Source organism: Malus sylvestris, chromosome 10, assembly GCF_916048215.2.
Source record: "Malus sylvestris chromosome 10, drMalSylv7.2, whole genome shotgun sequence".
NCBI lineage: Eukaryota > Viridiplantae > Streptophyta > Magnoliopsida > Rosales > Rosaceae > Malus > Malus sylvestris.
In genome coordinates this window covers 1019756-1035636 of record NC_062269.1, presented here as the reverse complement: position 1 = coordinate 1035636, position 15881 = coordinate 1019756, and the positions used below count along the sequence as shown (strand labels likewise).

The 15881-nt window shown below is 37.8% G+C and overlaps 1 protein-coding gene and 1 long non-coding RNA gene across 2 annotated transcripts; one reads left to right on the top strand and one right to left on the bottom strand.

Moving 5' to 3' along the window:
• Positions 1-1723: 1723 nt before the first annotated feature.
• On the bottom strand, positions 1724-3006 carry LOC126585118 (uncharacterized). The gene is made up of 2 exons (XR_007610320.1): positions 2938-3006; positions 1724-2100 (listed from the first exon to the last, which is right to left on the bottom strand). It is a non-coding gene; the product is annotated as an uncharacterized LOC126585118 (long non-coding RNA).
• A 9193-nt stretch (positions 3007-12199) lies between these two features.
• On the top strand, positions 12200-13198 carry LOC126586690 (uncharacterized). Its single transcript, XM_050251618.1, has one exon. The coding sequence runs from the start codon at positions 12200-12202 to the stop codon at positions 13196-13198; it is 999 nt and encodes a 332-aa protein (XP_050107575.1).
• Positions 13199-15881: the final 2683 nt, after the last annotated feature.

Below are 15881 nucleotides of genomic sequence, written 5' to 3'. Positions count from 1 at the left end.
GACTAACCCACTACCAGCCAAAGAACACTTTCTAGTTGCATCACAAGTAAAAAGCAAATGACTCACTACCCTCCAAATGCTTTTGGGCAAGAACAAAGTTACAACAATGGGGCTAATTTGCCTACAAAAGGAGGAAGAGGCCCCAGAGATAAGGACACTCAACCAATCAAACAAACAAACATACAAACTCTACTCTCAAGCCAGATTTGCATTCAAAAGCTGAAATCAACCCAGATTCAGTCATTTTTAACGACAAGCTATGTCTTGTCTAGTTTAAAGCTATGCTATCTCCCTCAGCGATGTAGTATCAATTCCTTTGTGTAAACTTGTTTATCATCCATCCCTTTTTAGCTTATGAACCTCTATTAGTTCAAAGAGAAGCGACTGCAAGAGGTTCAACCTTGCCATATAAGGTGAAATCTTGCCTGAGACTCTTTGTTTGTTTTCTGAATTAATAGATTTATTGCTTAATGTATTCTCCAGCATGTATTCAAGTCATTTGCATATGTTTTCCTGTTATAAGAGTTCCATTTGCATATGGATCTAGTTAGTTTAAAGGATATGTTATCATTAAAATCAATCAAGAACCAAGTAAATGACTTAAGGGGAAACAGACTCCCTTCATTCGAACATACAAGATTATGAACTAAAAGTCATTGTTTACAAGGCAAGAAAAAGAACTTAATGTGGACTTAAGTCATCCACGACAATCCTTTGATAACAAGAAGTCTAAGTAACTTGGGGCGCAAGTAATCGACTTAAAACACACTTGTTCTACATCTGCTATACTGAGATAGTATTGGCATGCTTAACACTCAGTTAGTTTTGATTGTGAGCCTCTACACCTAAGGCCCCACAAAAGCACCTTTCAGAACTAACTTTGTCTTCTTCTTGTGGCACATCAACAAGCAAGAGCCCGACTACACATCCAAACTATCAATCCCTTGGAAAGCTGTGTTAAGGTCCGAGGATCCTTCTCTAGAGAAATTTTCACCAGAACAGGAGGTGGGGGATTTTATTTTCAAATTGTGAATGCTAAGAACATAGTTGTTTTAATCCGTGATATCGTTGTTTCCACAAAATACTAAGAAACATACGAATGAAATTATCAAAACAAAATTTTAATTTGCTAAACAGCTTTTAAGAAAATTAAAAAAATGCAGAAGTATCTATTTCTAGATTTTTCCTACATAAGGCCTATATAGGGTTAATATATGTCCACGTACTTAACACATGTGCAAACCAATTGTGTGGCGTTTTATTACAAAAAGCTTTGGTATAATAAAAAAAATATACCGATTAACATGAGTTCTAATGTACTTTGTTAAATTTGATGTGAGATTTTTCACATTATTCAACATGGTCATCTTTTGTATCATTATATGGTGTTTTCTTTAATTTGGAATAAAGCATATGTTTTGAAAATAAAAATGGACGTTATGTATGTTCCACTAAATTAAATAAATCATTTAAAAGAAATAATGTGTTGCCACTTAGTACTATGTTATTCCTCTTCATTTTTAAATGAGAGGTTTTTTATTCAAATTTTGTGAATGACGAGTTCAATACCAATTTATAATTAAAATGGCAAGTTATATACAAACCTTTCGTCATTTTTTTTAGAGGGAGTTTTAAGATAGCTAGGATTTTTTGCTTTTTGCTTTTACATTTTTTCGTAAAAATAAGGCAATGTTAAGTGAGATGACACACCTTGACAAAGAGGAAAAAAATAATCGATAAATTGAAATTATAGGTAACTGGAATCCGCAAGAAAATATAATATAAAAAAACCTTCAATGACACACCCCGACCTGAATCAGGGCATGCTGGCCGTCACGTGAGGGTGACGTAGCCATGTGCACAGTGCGGAAGCACAATAATAATAGAGAATACGAATAATTAAAAACCAATTCATAAGAGTACTAGTTAAGATAAGTGCTAGAAATTGTGTGAATACACAATCAGAGCATAAGTAGCCTAAGTTCAGTCCAGAAAATAAGTACTAATTAAACGACACCCAAGGATGTCCTACATTGTGATAGTTTGTCAGAAGCTCCGTTCAATCCTTGTGAGCCACCAACGAACAAGCTTACCTAAAACCTGGAGGGGCGCAAAACAAAAAACGTGGTGGGCAAAAACAAAGCTTTTCAAAATCATTTCATTTATCAAAATGCTCTAACCTCTCGCCGTAAAACATGTATAATTTCCCCAGAAATAGAATATCAATATATATATGTATGTATGTATATTTAAATCATGCTTCACATATCCATAAACATAAATATGCCATGCCAAATATAAAGCAGAATAAGTAACTCAGGTGAAATTAAATTCATGGAAAATAACATATTAGCCGGAACCCCTGCAGAAGACTGTAGGGCTGAATTCATAGCTCATTAGTCAATCTAGCCGGAGTCATTGCTGACCTATACGGCACTACACTACACACGAGTTGGAACCACTGCAAAGGTCTGTACGACAAGACTGGGTGTAATATAGTTATGCTCAATGCTATGCTTTCAAGATAACTGTGCGATAAATCGCTAGTCATCTACGAGTCGGAACCACCTATAATGGTCTGTACGACAAGACTGTGCACCTAAATTGGATCCAATGTGAGCATAGGGTGCGGGAGGTGACATTATTATAGGTCCATGCTATATCTCTGGCTAAATCACTAACACCGGGGTGCAGGTTTATGAGCTCAATATTTCTCAACTAATCACAACCGTTATTCACATTTATAGTTCATATACTCACCTGGGACTTACCTAAGCGTCCTCAGCACCACAATTATATATACATGCACACATCATATGCATATTCTAAATGTAAATCATTTGGCATGGCAATTTAAGTCATAACTCATTTAAATGCATTTTCTGGGAAGAGATACCAAGCATATACATATATACTTAAAATCAAGAGCCCACTCACTGGTATGTCGAAGGGTCGTAGCCCCCAAGTCACCCTTGACTGCGCTTGTCCTCGGTATAAGTCTCCCCTATATGTGAAACAACTATAAAAACATTAATTTAAAGCACATAACCAATACTAGCTAATAACTTCTCATACATTGCTCAAATGAGGTATATAAATATACCAACGTGACCTACACAACTCTACAAACACGTCCAAATTTTTAGAAAAAATTTCCGACGTCTCACGCGCCTCCACACGCGGTCAACCCTAACGGAATCCTTAACCGCCGTTAAGGAATATTCCGCTAAAAATTAGAATATTCCATTAAAACTAAACTGATGTCGTTAGCTGTCGTTAGGAATATTCCGTCAAAACTGACGGAATATTCTCCTTTCTTCTCCGGCGAATCGCCGGTCGCCAGAAACTAGAAATTCGAAAAACCTTCAAATCTTCTTCATTTTTCAACCAAATTCCACAAATTTTATACCAAAATGAAGCTTAAGACAAGTACAACAAAACCTTACCTTTCAAAAGTCCTAAAACCGACTGAACTCGTCGGAAAATCCCTCGATATTCAAGCTAAACCTGCAACTCCCTATTCCCGAGCTTCCCGACGTCCAAATCACTTCATTTTTCTTCTCCGAGCCTCGTGAAGACGATCTAAAGCTCCCTATAACTTCAAAACTCTCAAAAAACTACATATTTACGTGTGAATGAACAGCACCTCAAATCGGAGGTTATAGTTTCTCGAGTTTTTCGAGGTTTCACATCCAAATAATAGTATCGCTGGGTTCCTAGGCTTGAAAGGAACTTGAAAATGGTCTCCACAACCACGATCCGTGAAGGAATAGCTTGGTTGAGGTTCGTTCGTACGTACAATATGAAAATGGAGAAAAACCGAGAGGGAAGAGAGAGAAAGAAAGAGTCAACAGGAGAGAGAGAGGGAAAGTGTGAATGTGTGGTTCTAATCCTCCTACAACCAATCAAAACAATTAGAACCTTAAGTCTTTTAGTTCTAATTGGTCCCAAAATATTTGGGACTTAACGAATTGGTCCAAATCCAAAATTTAGATCACACAACCCCATAAACGCTCAAGGGCATATTTGACATTTCACGTCTAAAAATGTAATATTTCAGGACAGGCTGTGACATTCAAAGTTTTTTATTGAATAATATCAAAAATAACAAGTTTAGTACTATAGAATAACGCTTTTAGTTCAAAACGACGGGTCATGAGCCTAAATTGACACTATAACTTAAATCATGCAATATTTGAACATTATAGTCGGATATACACTTTTAATGTGATTCTTGATCCATTATTCTATCAAATTAAATTAGGATAGATTTTGGGTACGGTCCCTAGCTTTCAATATTCTTTAACTGAAACTTTGTTGATTTTCAGTTTTTTATCGAAGTCACTAACATTAATGTAATAACGTATTTCTAAGTAGGTTATTATATATATATATATATATATATATATATATATATATTTATTTATTTATTTATTTATTTATTTTTAAGAAATTTGTAGTTGTTTGTATCAATTAATGAAATTTTAAATAAAACTCATAATTTTGGAATTGAAAATGTTTGTACCATACTTAGGGCCTCCGTATTTAGATCTCGTATAAATACTCGGGGGACTTAAGTGTAATTATGTAATAAATGGAGGGGCAAATATGTAATAAGTGAGGAGCCCTTATTCTATAAAAGGACCCCTCACTCTTCCCACAGAGGAGGCCATTTCTTAAGCCTCCTCACATCCCCTAAGCTCTAAGCTCTCTTAAACCTCTCACTCTCATATTCAGAGCTCTCTCTCTCTCTCCTTCAGAAATACAATATCGGTGTGGATGTAGCCCAAACCTTGGGGTGAACCACGATACATCTTGTGTTATTTACTTTCATGCAGATTCACGGTTGGATTTACATTGTTCCAAGACCTCCGGTTTTGTGCATCAACATTTAGCGCCGTCTGTGGGAATCAACACGAAAAGCTATGTCGGTTCTCTTTCATTTTTTCATCTCACCATCGTGAAAAATCCACAACCTTCTCTTCTGCTTCAAGTTCCCGTCGTTTCATAAAAATATATGCACAATTCTTCCACTCGTTCAGGTCACTGTCAAAATCTCTGCTTCCTAATTCCTTCTTCCTCTCAAATATTTACACTTCCAAACCCACCCCAAAACCACACGCCTTTCTCACTCTACACCGCCAAAGTTTCAGACTTTCTTGAGAGAGATAGAGACAGAAAGAGAATCAAACAATCGAAGCAATGGCTGATCTGGAACGATGACCACCAGAAAAACCCAAAAAATCAGTCTCGTCTCTCTCTCCTCTCTCTACAGATCATTTTCTCTTTTTGCTTGCTCTCTCTCTCTCTCTCTCTCTCTCCTTCTTACACCTGGATCAAAACTCTAGTGGGAGCGGTGGAGCGTATCCGATGGTGAAGGAGGAGCTTGAGATGGCGGAGGCGCTGGCGCATTTGGCGCATTTGGTTATGCACGAGAGTAGCGGCACTGAATCGACTGGGAATTGGGGGCAGAAAGGGAAGCGAACGAGGAAGCGACTCAAGAATGAGTCTCTGTAGAGTCGGTCAGGTTTGAACCCGCTTGACCCGCCTCCCACAGGTCCAGATCTTCTTCATTAAGATTGATGTTCCCTGTTTTGAAACTCAGTTTCCGCCCAACGGACGAGGAACTCGTTATTCGCAACCTCTACACCATCATCGCACCCAAATCTTCTTTAATTCAGAGGATTATAGTCTTGTTACAGCAGAAATTGTATTCCAAAGTAACCCGAGAAGGTCCGCAGGTTATGGATTTGTGGGCTTCAAAACCAAGACTGAGGCTGAGGCAGCTCTTTCTACTCCTTACTGGAAGTTGCTTATGGGAAGACGAATTTGTGCGGCAGCTCTCTCTCAGATCCAAATATCTCATCTCTCTCTACACTTTATAACCCAGATCTCTCCGATAATATATTCGGATCTCGGATTCCGAATTCGAACCATCCAATTTACCGCCCAAATCAGTTGATTGATCGCTGCTACTGCTAGGTTTACCTCTTATTTGTGGATCCGATTGAGATTTCGCAGAGCTTCAACCACAGACCCAATCATGAATCCCTTCTCGTCCGGCATGCGCCTAAGGGACATGATTCGGGCTATACGTGGTTGCAAAACTGCAGCGGAGGAACATGCTGTTGTTAGAAAAGAGTGTACTGCTATTCGTGCATCCATAAACGAAAATGATCATGACTACAGGCATCGTAACCTTGCTAAGCTCATGTTCATCCACATGTTGGGTTATCCCGTACATTTTGGTCAAATGGAGTGCCTGAAATTGATTGCATCTGCTCGTTTTCCTGATAAGAGAATAGGGTATCTTGTCCTCATGCTGCTTCTTGATGAAAGACAAGAAGTTCTAATGTTGGTCACAAACTCATTGAAACAAGATCTCAATCACACCAACCAATATATTGTGGGACTTGTTCTTTTTGCTCTAGGAAATATTTGTTCAGCTGAAATGGCTCGTGATCTTGCACCAGAGCAGTTGAGAGCCCAAAGCCAAGGAAGCAGAGCGAAGCTGAACTTGTAGAATCTACGCGCGTAGCTCACTGACTCTTCCTCTAACAGACCCAGTGGGTTATCTATGGTGGGCCACCTCAGCAATGCAGACGAAATCATAATCGGGTTTCTTCTCGGGCTAGGGTTCATGTTCGAAATTTCCGAGTCACTCCGTGAAGCTTCCATCTACAACAATACCTCATCCGCCCAATCCTGTGAAGTTTGAAACGACGTCACCTTGCTACCTGTTGATTCCTTTGATGTTCGTTGGTGTTGTGTTGGGCAAGGAAGGCAACCAAGAAATGAAAATGGATTAATGAACCGGTTATGCAAGCTAGCGGGCAAATAAAAATTTCCCGACCCAATTCCTGATTTCGCTGATGCCGAGACAGAAAAGTTCAGGACTCATCTGCTAGAACAAGCTGGTTTGACATGCCTGCACCAACCATGACCCCGGAGTTTCAGAAAGATCTCCAATTACTCAAGACGTTTTTTGTGTTTAGTCGCCGACCTGAATCCCACCTCCTGCGAATACCATGACCACCAATGGAAACCAGGCAGAAGATAAGATTTCTTACAATAATTCCATTATTATTCCCCTTTGGTGTTGTCTGCCATCTGCCAAAATAGAAAAGAAAAAGTATGTCAGGGCAGCAGGAGGAACATTTTTGTCAAGGCATCAATTGGTTTCTAAGTCGATGAGACTCACGAGAGGGGAGCAAGGAAAGCAAATGGATGGTGTTAGAAAGGAAGTGAGCCCTATTGGAGCAGGGAGATCAAGAAAAGCAAAAGCAGAAAGCAAAGGACAGACATAATTGTGGTGGTGATGACATTATGGGCGTAACCCATTGAGCAAAGGATCAGATTTATTTTTGAATGATGTAATTTATTGTCCTTATTTTTTCGGAGACATCTGTATAACTCCATCAAAGGGTAATATAAAAAATAAAAAAAAACAGCAAGCCCAAAATAATGGGCTGGAAAGTTATGTGGAGGGCGAAGGCCTATATGCCTAAAAAAGTCAGGCCCTCTATTACCACCAACCAGGTGATCAAAAGTACGTCTAGTACTACAAAAAATTATTCGGCAGCCTACCGCTATTACCACCAACCAGGTAATCAAAAGTACGCCCAGTACTCCAAAATTATTCGGCAGCCTGCCACTATTATCACCAACCAGATGATCAAAAGTACCCCCAGTACTCCAAAATTATTCGGCTCTCTGCCGCTATTATCACTAACCAGGTGATTAAAAGTACGTCCAGTACTTCAAAATTATACATGAGCATTACTCATGTCAATCATGCATAAACATTCATGAGCATCACTCATGTCAATCATACATAAACATTCATGACTATCATTAATGTCAACATTCATAAGCATCACTCATGTTAACATTCATGAGCATCACTCATGTCAACATACATGAGCATCACTCATGTCAATCAACATAAACATTCATGAGCATCACTTATGTCAATCTAGCTTCAAAAGCTTCATTTACAAAAGCTCTAGCTTCAAAAGCTTCATTTACAGAGCTCCAGCTTCAAAAACTTCATTTACAGAGCTCCAGCTTCAAAAGCTTCATTTACAAAAGCTCTAGCTTCAAAAGCTTCATTTACAGAGCTTCAGCTTCAAAAGCTTCATTTACAAAAGCTCTAGCTTCAAAAGCTTCATTTACAGAGCTTCAACTTCAAAAGCTTCATTTACAGAGCTCTAGCTTCAAAAGCTTCATTTACAAAAACTTTAGCTTCAAAAGCTTCATTTATAGAGCTTCAACTTCAAAAGCTTCATTTACAGAGCTCTAGCTTCAAAAACTTCATTTACAAAAGCTCTAGCTTCAAAGCTTCACTTGCAAAGCTTCACCTACAAAGCTTCAATGTAGGGTATACAAATACCGCCTCTGAACAACTGCCACTTCGGCCCATACATGGATTTAATTTGAAGTCTCCAACCGAAAGACTCTATTGACTGAAGACTTGGGGGACTACATTATGTACCATATACTGGGCCTCAACTGGGCCTCATGAAAAATACTTAGGGGGCTTAGCCCATTATCTATGTACTGAAGAACGAGCCCTTATTCTATAAAAATGACTCTCTCACTTTCATTAGAGAGCACACATTATTCATGTACTGAGGAGCAAGCCCTTATTTTATAAAAGGGACTCCCTCACCTTCATTAGAGAGCATCGACTCTAGCCTATATTTATGTATTGAGGAGCAAGCCCTTATTTTATAAAAGGGACTCCCTCACCATCATTAGAAAGCATCAACTCTAGCCCATCATTTATGTATTGAGGAGCAAACCCTTATTCTATAAAAGGGACTCCCTCACCTTCGATGCCACAAGCCGAGCTAACCAAGGCAACATAAGCCACAAGCCGAGCAGCCTCGCAGCCTCGCAACATGTGCTACTTCTAGTTGAACATCATTTCAGATTGAGCACCGCCTCATATCGAGCATCAGTTCAAGACAACATCTAGTTACTTCGACCCACGCATGGATTGAGTTTCAAGTCTCCAGCCAAAAGACTCTCTTGACTCAAGACTTGGGGGACTACTGTTTGTACCATACTTAGGGCTTTCGTATTTAGATCTCATATAAATACTCGGGGGACTCAAGTGTAATTATGTAATAAATGGAAGGGCAAATATGTAATAAGTGAGGAGCCCTTATTCTATAAAACGACCCCTCACTCTTCCCACAGAGGAGGCCATTTCTTAAACCTCATCACATCCCCTAAGCTCTAAGCTCTCTCAAAGCTCTCACTCTCATATTCAGAGCTCTCTCTCTCCCTCAGAAATACAATATCAGTATGGACGTAGCCCAACCTTAGGGTGAACCACGATACATCTTGTGTTATTTACTTTCATACAGATTCACGGTCGGATTTACGTTGTTCCAAGACCTCTGGTTTTGTGCATCAACAGAAAATATTAAAGATAAATTGTACTCCACAATATATTGTACTTATGTACATATATACATTCATCAAAGTTAACCAAAAATTATTGTACCATAAAACGTGGGTAGATTCTTCAAACCCAAAACATGGGTACATTCTTCGATTAAACTTGACATAAATACTTTCAAATCAACGAAAACTGATGAAATTTGAATGGATTATATATATATATATATAAAGTATAAAATTGGATTGTAAGTGGGAACGTTTAATAATAAAAACTTTGTGGATTTTATAAAAAATAAATGAGTACAAACTTTTTTTTTTTTAATTTGAAAATGTTTTGAATTAAAATTAATTAGGAGTTTAATGAAGGTTGAGTATTGAAACCCTAAATCAATTAAATAAAATTTAATAAAAAGTCAATAAAAACTTTACTAATGAATGATATATCAATGGTCAACTATTATTTTGAACCTAATCAATGAAATATTTTTGTTAATTAGGCATAGGTCAATGAGGAATGTTATATGAGTTTCAAGCTCTTTCAAATAGTTATAAAATTCTTTTTTGCCCTATTAAATCATAAAAAGGTTCATGATATTCTCTCCAAAAACATCTCTCTTCTCTCGCAAAAAAACTTCTCTTTATGCATGTGAAGTTGGTTCTTTGTGCTAGGTTCCTCTATAATACAATCAACACTGCTCCTCTGGTTCTCTAAATTGCCAAAAAATGTTGGTGTTGCAGCATGCGTAGGGCAGATGCGCCATAGATTCGAACTCTTTTACGGAGACAGCTGTTAGAGAGCTTCGTTAACTTGGTTTGCTGCACATTTGCAAGTTATATCTTTGAAGATTGGGGCAACTACAAGTATGAGGGCTGACTGAGGAAGAGTTTAAAGGGTTAAATTATTCAGGGTTGAGGAGTTTGATCTATTATTGTTGCTTGCTTGTAACTTAGAATGTGTGCCTACCAACTATTTGTGTGTTATGCATGTGAGAAAGAGTGTTTTGGGATTGAAATGATTTTTTTAGAATTCCAAAGTTCCATAATTAACAAACAAGTTTTTGGATTGGAAAGGTTGTACTTAAAAATCATGAATTTAAAAACAATTACAAATTTTGAGTTAAAATTTTGGAATAGAACACCAAACGGAACCTGAAGGTTTTGTTTATGATTTGCGTAGTTTTAGCAACGTAAGTACTTCGATTGCCAACCACAAGAGAGAAGCAGGGGAAGGAGAAAGAATGGGAAATTTGAAATCAATTTTAACATATTTTCAATTGGTCTTGTTTTTGGAATGTGCAAGTTGGTTTTCCACAAGGTGTGAAGTGTATGAGTGATGAAAAATATAAAACCAAAAAATGGACATTGTGTTGGACACTCTGAATAGAAATGTAAAAAGAGAACCATGAAACGGACACTGCAATGCAGTGTCTGAAATGAAATGTAAAAAAATCAAAACCAGGAAACGGATATTGCATTGCAGTGTATGAATCCAAATGTAAAAAACAGAAGGAGGAAAGAGTGATAAAAAATGAAACCAAGAAATAGACACTGCAATGCAGTGTCTCAATCCAAGTGTAAAAAACTGAATTAGGAAACAAATATTGGGTAGTAGTGTTTGAATCCAAACGTAAAAATCAAGAGTCGCGCAACATATAAGGTGTGTGAGTGATGAAAAAACGAAACCAGAAAACAAACACTGCAATGCAACATTTGAATCCAAGTGTAAAAAACAGAATTAGAAAACAGACATTGCGTTGCAGTGTCTGAATCCATATCGACATGTTCCAAAATATAAAAAATAAAAAAATAAATATGAGAAAGGGTGTGTCAGTTGAAGTGCATGCCAACTATAGACATGTTCCAAAATATAAAAAAAAAATATAAGAAATGGTGTGTCGGTTGAAGTGCGTGCCAACTGTAGTGGCAGATTTTGTAATTTTCATTTATTTTAAATGTATTTGAGTATCATAATACATGATTGACCTATTTATCATTAACATAAACATTATTGATGTACTATTAATTGTAACTTTTTATTGATTTTATACAAAATCACCCAATCTATTACTAATTTTTACTTTAAAAAATTATGTACATGTAAATTCATTAATACATTAATATTAGGAATTTCAACCAAAACCTGAATGCTAATAAGGTCTCATTCAATGAACATTAATAGCTAGTAATCGAATACTAATTTTTCCTTATATTATACTAATTTACATATCATGAGATCATATGATGAATGAAGATACGAATTCAGCCACTAGCTCAGTTTGATGATTTGTTTTTTACCAAATTCTAAAACTGTTCAGTCCTTTAATTAAAATATTTTTTTTTCTATAAACAATAGCGTTAGTTGATTAAATTGTTAATTGTTAAGAGAGTGAAGGATTGATAGAGATCAAACACACACAAAGTGCATAAACATAATTAATTTCTGCAACCATCTACAAAATAAATTTATATGACGTACATAGCATCTTTCCAAAATTCCTTAACCTGAATAAACCTTTAGAAAAAAAATGGGTTATTGACTTTATTTTAGCCTAAGGATATTAGATCACAGACATGTATTTCTTCTTGATAAGTTAGTAACCAGCCAATATTGACATTGACTTGGCTAGTTTCTTGAAAACGCAAGGGTAATCTTGTATCATAATGTCCAACATACTTTCCTATATAAATTGCCAAAACGTTTCCTTCCCCCCATCACATAATTCATATCTTCTCTTTCGCCAAACATTTCCCTCTCTGAATCAAAATACAATTAAAAGGAAAAGCCACCATGGATAGAGAACAAGATGAATTGCAATTTCTTGGGATTTTTGGCATCTACAAAGAAGCCTACAAAATAGTATTTTCACGGAGAAAAATCTTCAGCCAAATTACATTAGCCTTGATCCTCCCTTTGAGCATCGTATTCTTGGCGCACATAGCACTCTCAAACATCATTCTCTCAAATATCATACACAACGAAATAGTCCTTGATGGAACAAGCACCAACAATCCAAGGTATGAAAAAATGTCAGATGTCATATCCTCCGAGTGGGCAACTTATTGGCTTTTCAAGGCTGCATACTTCACCTTCCTGCTCATCTTCAGCCTCCTCTCCACCTCTGCCATTGTATACACAATCGCATGTATATACACGGCGCGAGAAATCACCTTCAAGAAGGTGATGAGCGTAGTCCCGAAAGTGTGGAAGCGAGTTATGGTCACGTTCTTGTGCACTTTCATGGCTTTTTTTTGTTACAACATAGTGGCTTTATTAGTCCTAATCATTTGGGTACTTTCGATGGGCATCAGTAGTGATGCCAGTGTTATAATTGGGTTTTTACTACTCATTGTTTACTTCATAGGGTTTGGTTACCTAACCCTAATCTGGCAACTGGCTAGCGTGGTCTCCGTTCTTGAAGAAGCAAGAGGGATCAAAGCCATGGCGAAGAGCAAGGAACTACTAAAAGGAAATATGTGGGTGGCTACAATCATATACTTTAGACTCAACGTTTTGGCCGCCCTTCTACAATTTGGGTTTCAACAACTAGTTGTGAGCGGAAGGTCATTTAGTGTGGCTGAAAGAGTAGCTTATGGAGTTATATGCTTGTTGCTGCTTCTCAAGCTGATTTTGTTTGGTCTTGTGATCCAAACTGTGCTCTATTTCGTTTGCAAGTCGCACCACCACGAAAACATCGACAAATCGGAGTTATCAGATCACCTTGAAGTTTATCTGATGGGGGGTTATATGCCTCTCAGCTCTAAGGATGTTCAATTTGAAAAAGTTTAATTATGTATTTTTTTAAGTAAATAATATTATTTACACTGTCAAGGTGAGGGAGTGGGCTAAACCTCATAATGGTCAGCCACAATAATGTGGTTCAAATTCGTCTTTGACGAGAATCGAACCTAAGAGCTCTCACTTACAAGTGAAGAGGAATATCATTAGATAGTAATACTAAGTGGCAAGTTTAATTATGTTTTATCCAAGTTTCATTAGGTGATAATATTAAATAATTTCTGTATTACATGGCTACTTCCTAGATGATTAAGTGGGAAAAAATATATTTAGTGGTTTATGTATTCATAAAGTGTTGTAAAATTGATGGTGTGTGCAGTGGAATAAATAAACAAGACACAAAATTTACGAGGTTCCTCTACAGTCAGTGTGACTAGAGTACATCCTCGGGGCAGCAGTGATGCTTTCATTGTAATCTGAAATAATAATAGTACAAAGATAACTCTCTCTATTATCTCCTATCCTCTTCTTTCCTCTCTCTCTTTACCGTGATTCTCTCTGTATGTCTGAAAGCATTACGGAGTGCTCTATTTATAGAGCAACTCCAAGCATACATCTTTGACAATATGATCTTCTTTCATCTCCTAAGTCAAGATTGATTTTTATGGGCATTGAACATCTACCCAATGTTTTCAGTTTCTACGTGGGCATTCATTACCCACTATTATTTTCAACACTCCCCCTTGGATGCCCATATATCAACATCAGTTACCTCGTTAAAACATTGATCTGTTTTGGATGCTCCCCATGATGAGTATTTCCCCCTGTTTTCAAATCATTTAAGTTGATCGTTGATCATTCTGCTTCAGTCTTTTAGTAAGAAGAGTTGCCGAAATAGGTGCTTTACTTGTTGTTAACTTTCCACAGGCTTGTTCTTGAACTGGGCTGGAGGACCTTCTGCTAGACTTGATCCAAATGTCTGAATTTACTCATTTTATCTGGAGCGGAATTTGATTCAAGGGTAGTGAACACTTGATCTTGAATCAGACTTGTGATTTCTTCAAGGACCTTCGAGGCTTGATCTTGAATGAAATTAGACCATGAGGAGCTTCATGTGGCAAGTGATCTTCAGTTTTGTCAGGGATGAATCAGCACGCGTTTGTTGCGCTTGTCTCCACATGCTTCAATGTATCATTTTCACTTTCCTTACTTGCTCCCCTTGCTTAAGTAGTATTTTCCCTGCTTTTCCCCCATGCATGCGTGGCATCTTCTCCTGCAGTATTTGCCCTCTGATGCAGGAGTGGAATGCAACCCTTGCATTTGGATGGTTCATCACTTCTTGGTGACTGGACACCCAGGTCCAACAACAATTGAAGATGACTACTCGAGAGCTAGGTAAGCAATCAGGAAAGGTTCCAGGCAGTCGGTTCCTTACCGGGAGTTTGAGTGGAGGTTCCGACATATTGCTTTCTTTATCCTTGTCTTTGCAGGTAAGAACAAGGACAAAGGAAAAGACAGGGAGATTGCATGATATGAGACACTCTTGCTCTCGTCCCTGATGATATAAGATACTCTTGCTCTGGTATGATTTGTTTTGAAGAGGTATTCTCTGAGAGGAAGAAAACTGAGTATGTTGAGAGGTTTGGTTGCAGATGCATCTTCAGCAATGAGAGAAAGAGTTAGGAGTTTTGGATGTATGTCTTGCCATGGAGGATGAAAGTCGACATATATAGGGATTTCCCCAATAGCAGGTAGTGGTGTGGACGTGACTTTGTCATCCACGCTTGTCGGTAACAGTGTTGTAGTTGGAATAGTGAAATTCACGCGTTTTCAACTTTATTAGAGATCTTTGACAAAGTTGTACGTGATATCCAAAAGCTGAGAATGCATCTGAAAAATACCAACAAAATTTATTCAGGAAAATCTGGCTTTTGGAATTCAGAGAGATATGCCTCTTCGATCTCTGAACAAGTGGCTCTGTTGCCTCTTCTTTTATAAAGGTATTGATTGTATTCAAATTTGCACACTTTGAAGATTTCCCACTTGTGAAAATTGTCTCTGCTATATTTTTCAGATTTCACTATATCCAACCTTTTTCTTTCATCAATTTCTGAAAATGGCTTGCCCATTTAACATGTGCTTAGATTTGAGTCTTATGACTAATACAGGCGAGCCGCATCAGGATAATATATGGTGCCCGTCTTTCTTATCTTCAAATGGTCATCTTACGGTTGGGGACTCTGTGATGAAAAATGACCTAATCGCTACAGTGGTAGCTAGGAATCTTCTCACTCTCAAGGATAACAGAATCCTTTCAAACCGGTCTGATGAGTCTGCCGTTCAAGACTCCTTGGCTCTCAGTATTCAATGTGCGAGCTCTGTCTCTAATATGGGTCAACGCCTACTTGCTCGAACTCACCAAGTTGAATCATTCATGGCTGAGGTGGCAAGTCTTAAATAAGAGATCAGAGGGCTCAAGCACGAAAATAGAGTGTTACACATGCTCGCAAATAATTACTCAACAAGCATGAAAAGAAAGCTCGACCAGCTACTGAAATCCGAAGGTCGGACTCAAAATGACAATCAGAGGTTTAAGTCTTTATTCCAAAGACACCCATTGTCTCAACCTTCTGGAGTTTCACCAAGTACTGAGGTTTCAAATAATCAACCTCTGGTGCCTCCCCCTTCTGGGGTACTTCCGAGTACTGAGGCTTCACATGAACAACCTTTATGA

What these genes read in the sequence shown, in the direction of transcription:
- LOC126586690 (XM_050251618.1), top strand. Translation starts at nt 12,200, where the DNA reads ATGGATAGAGAACAAGATGAATTGCAATTTCTTGGGATTTTTGGCATC.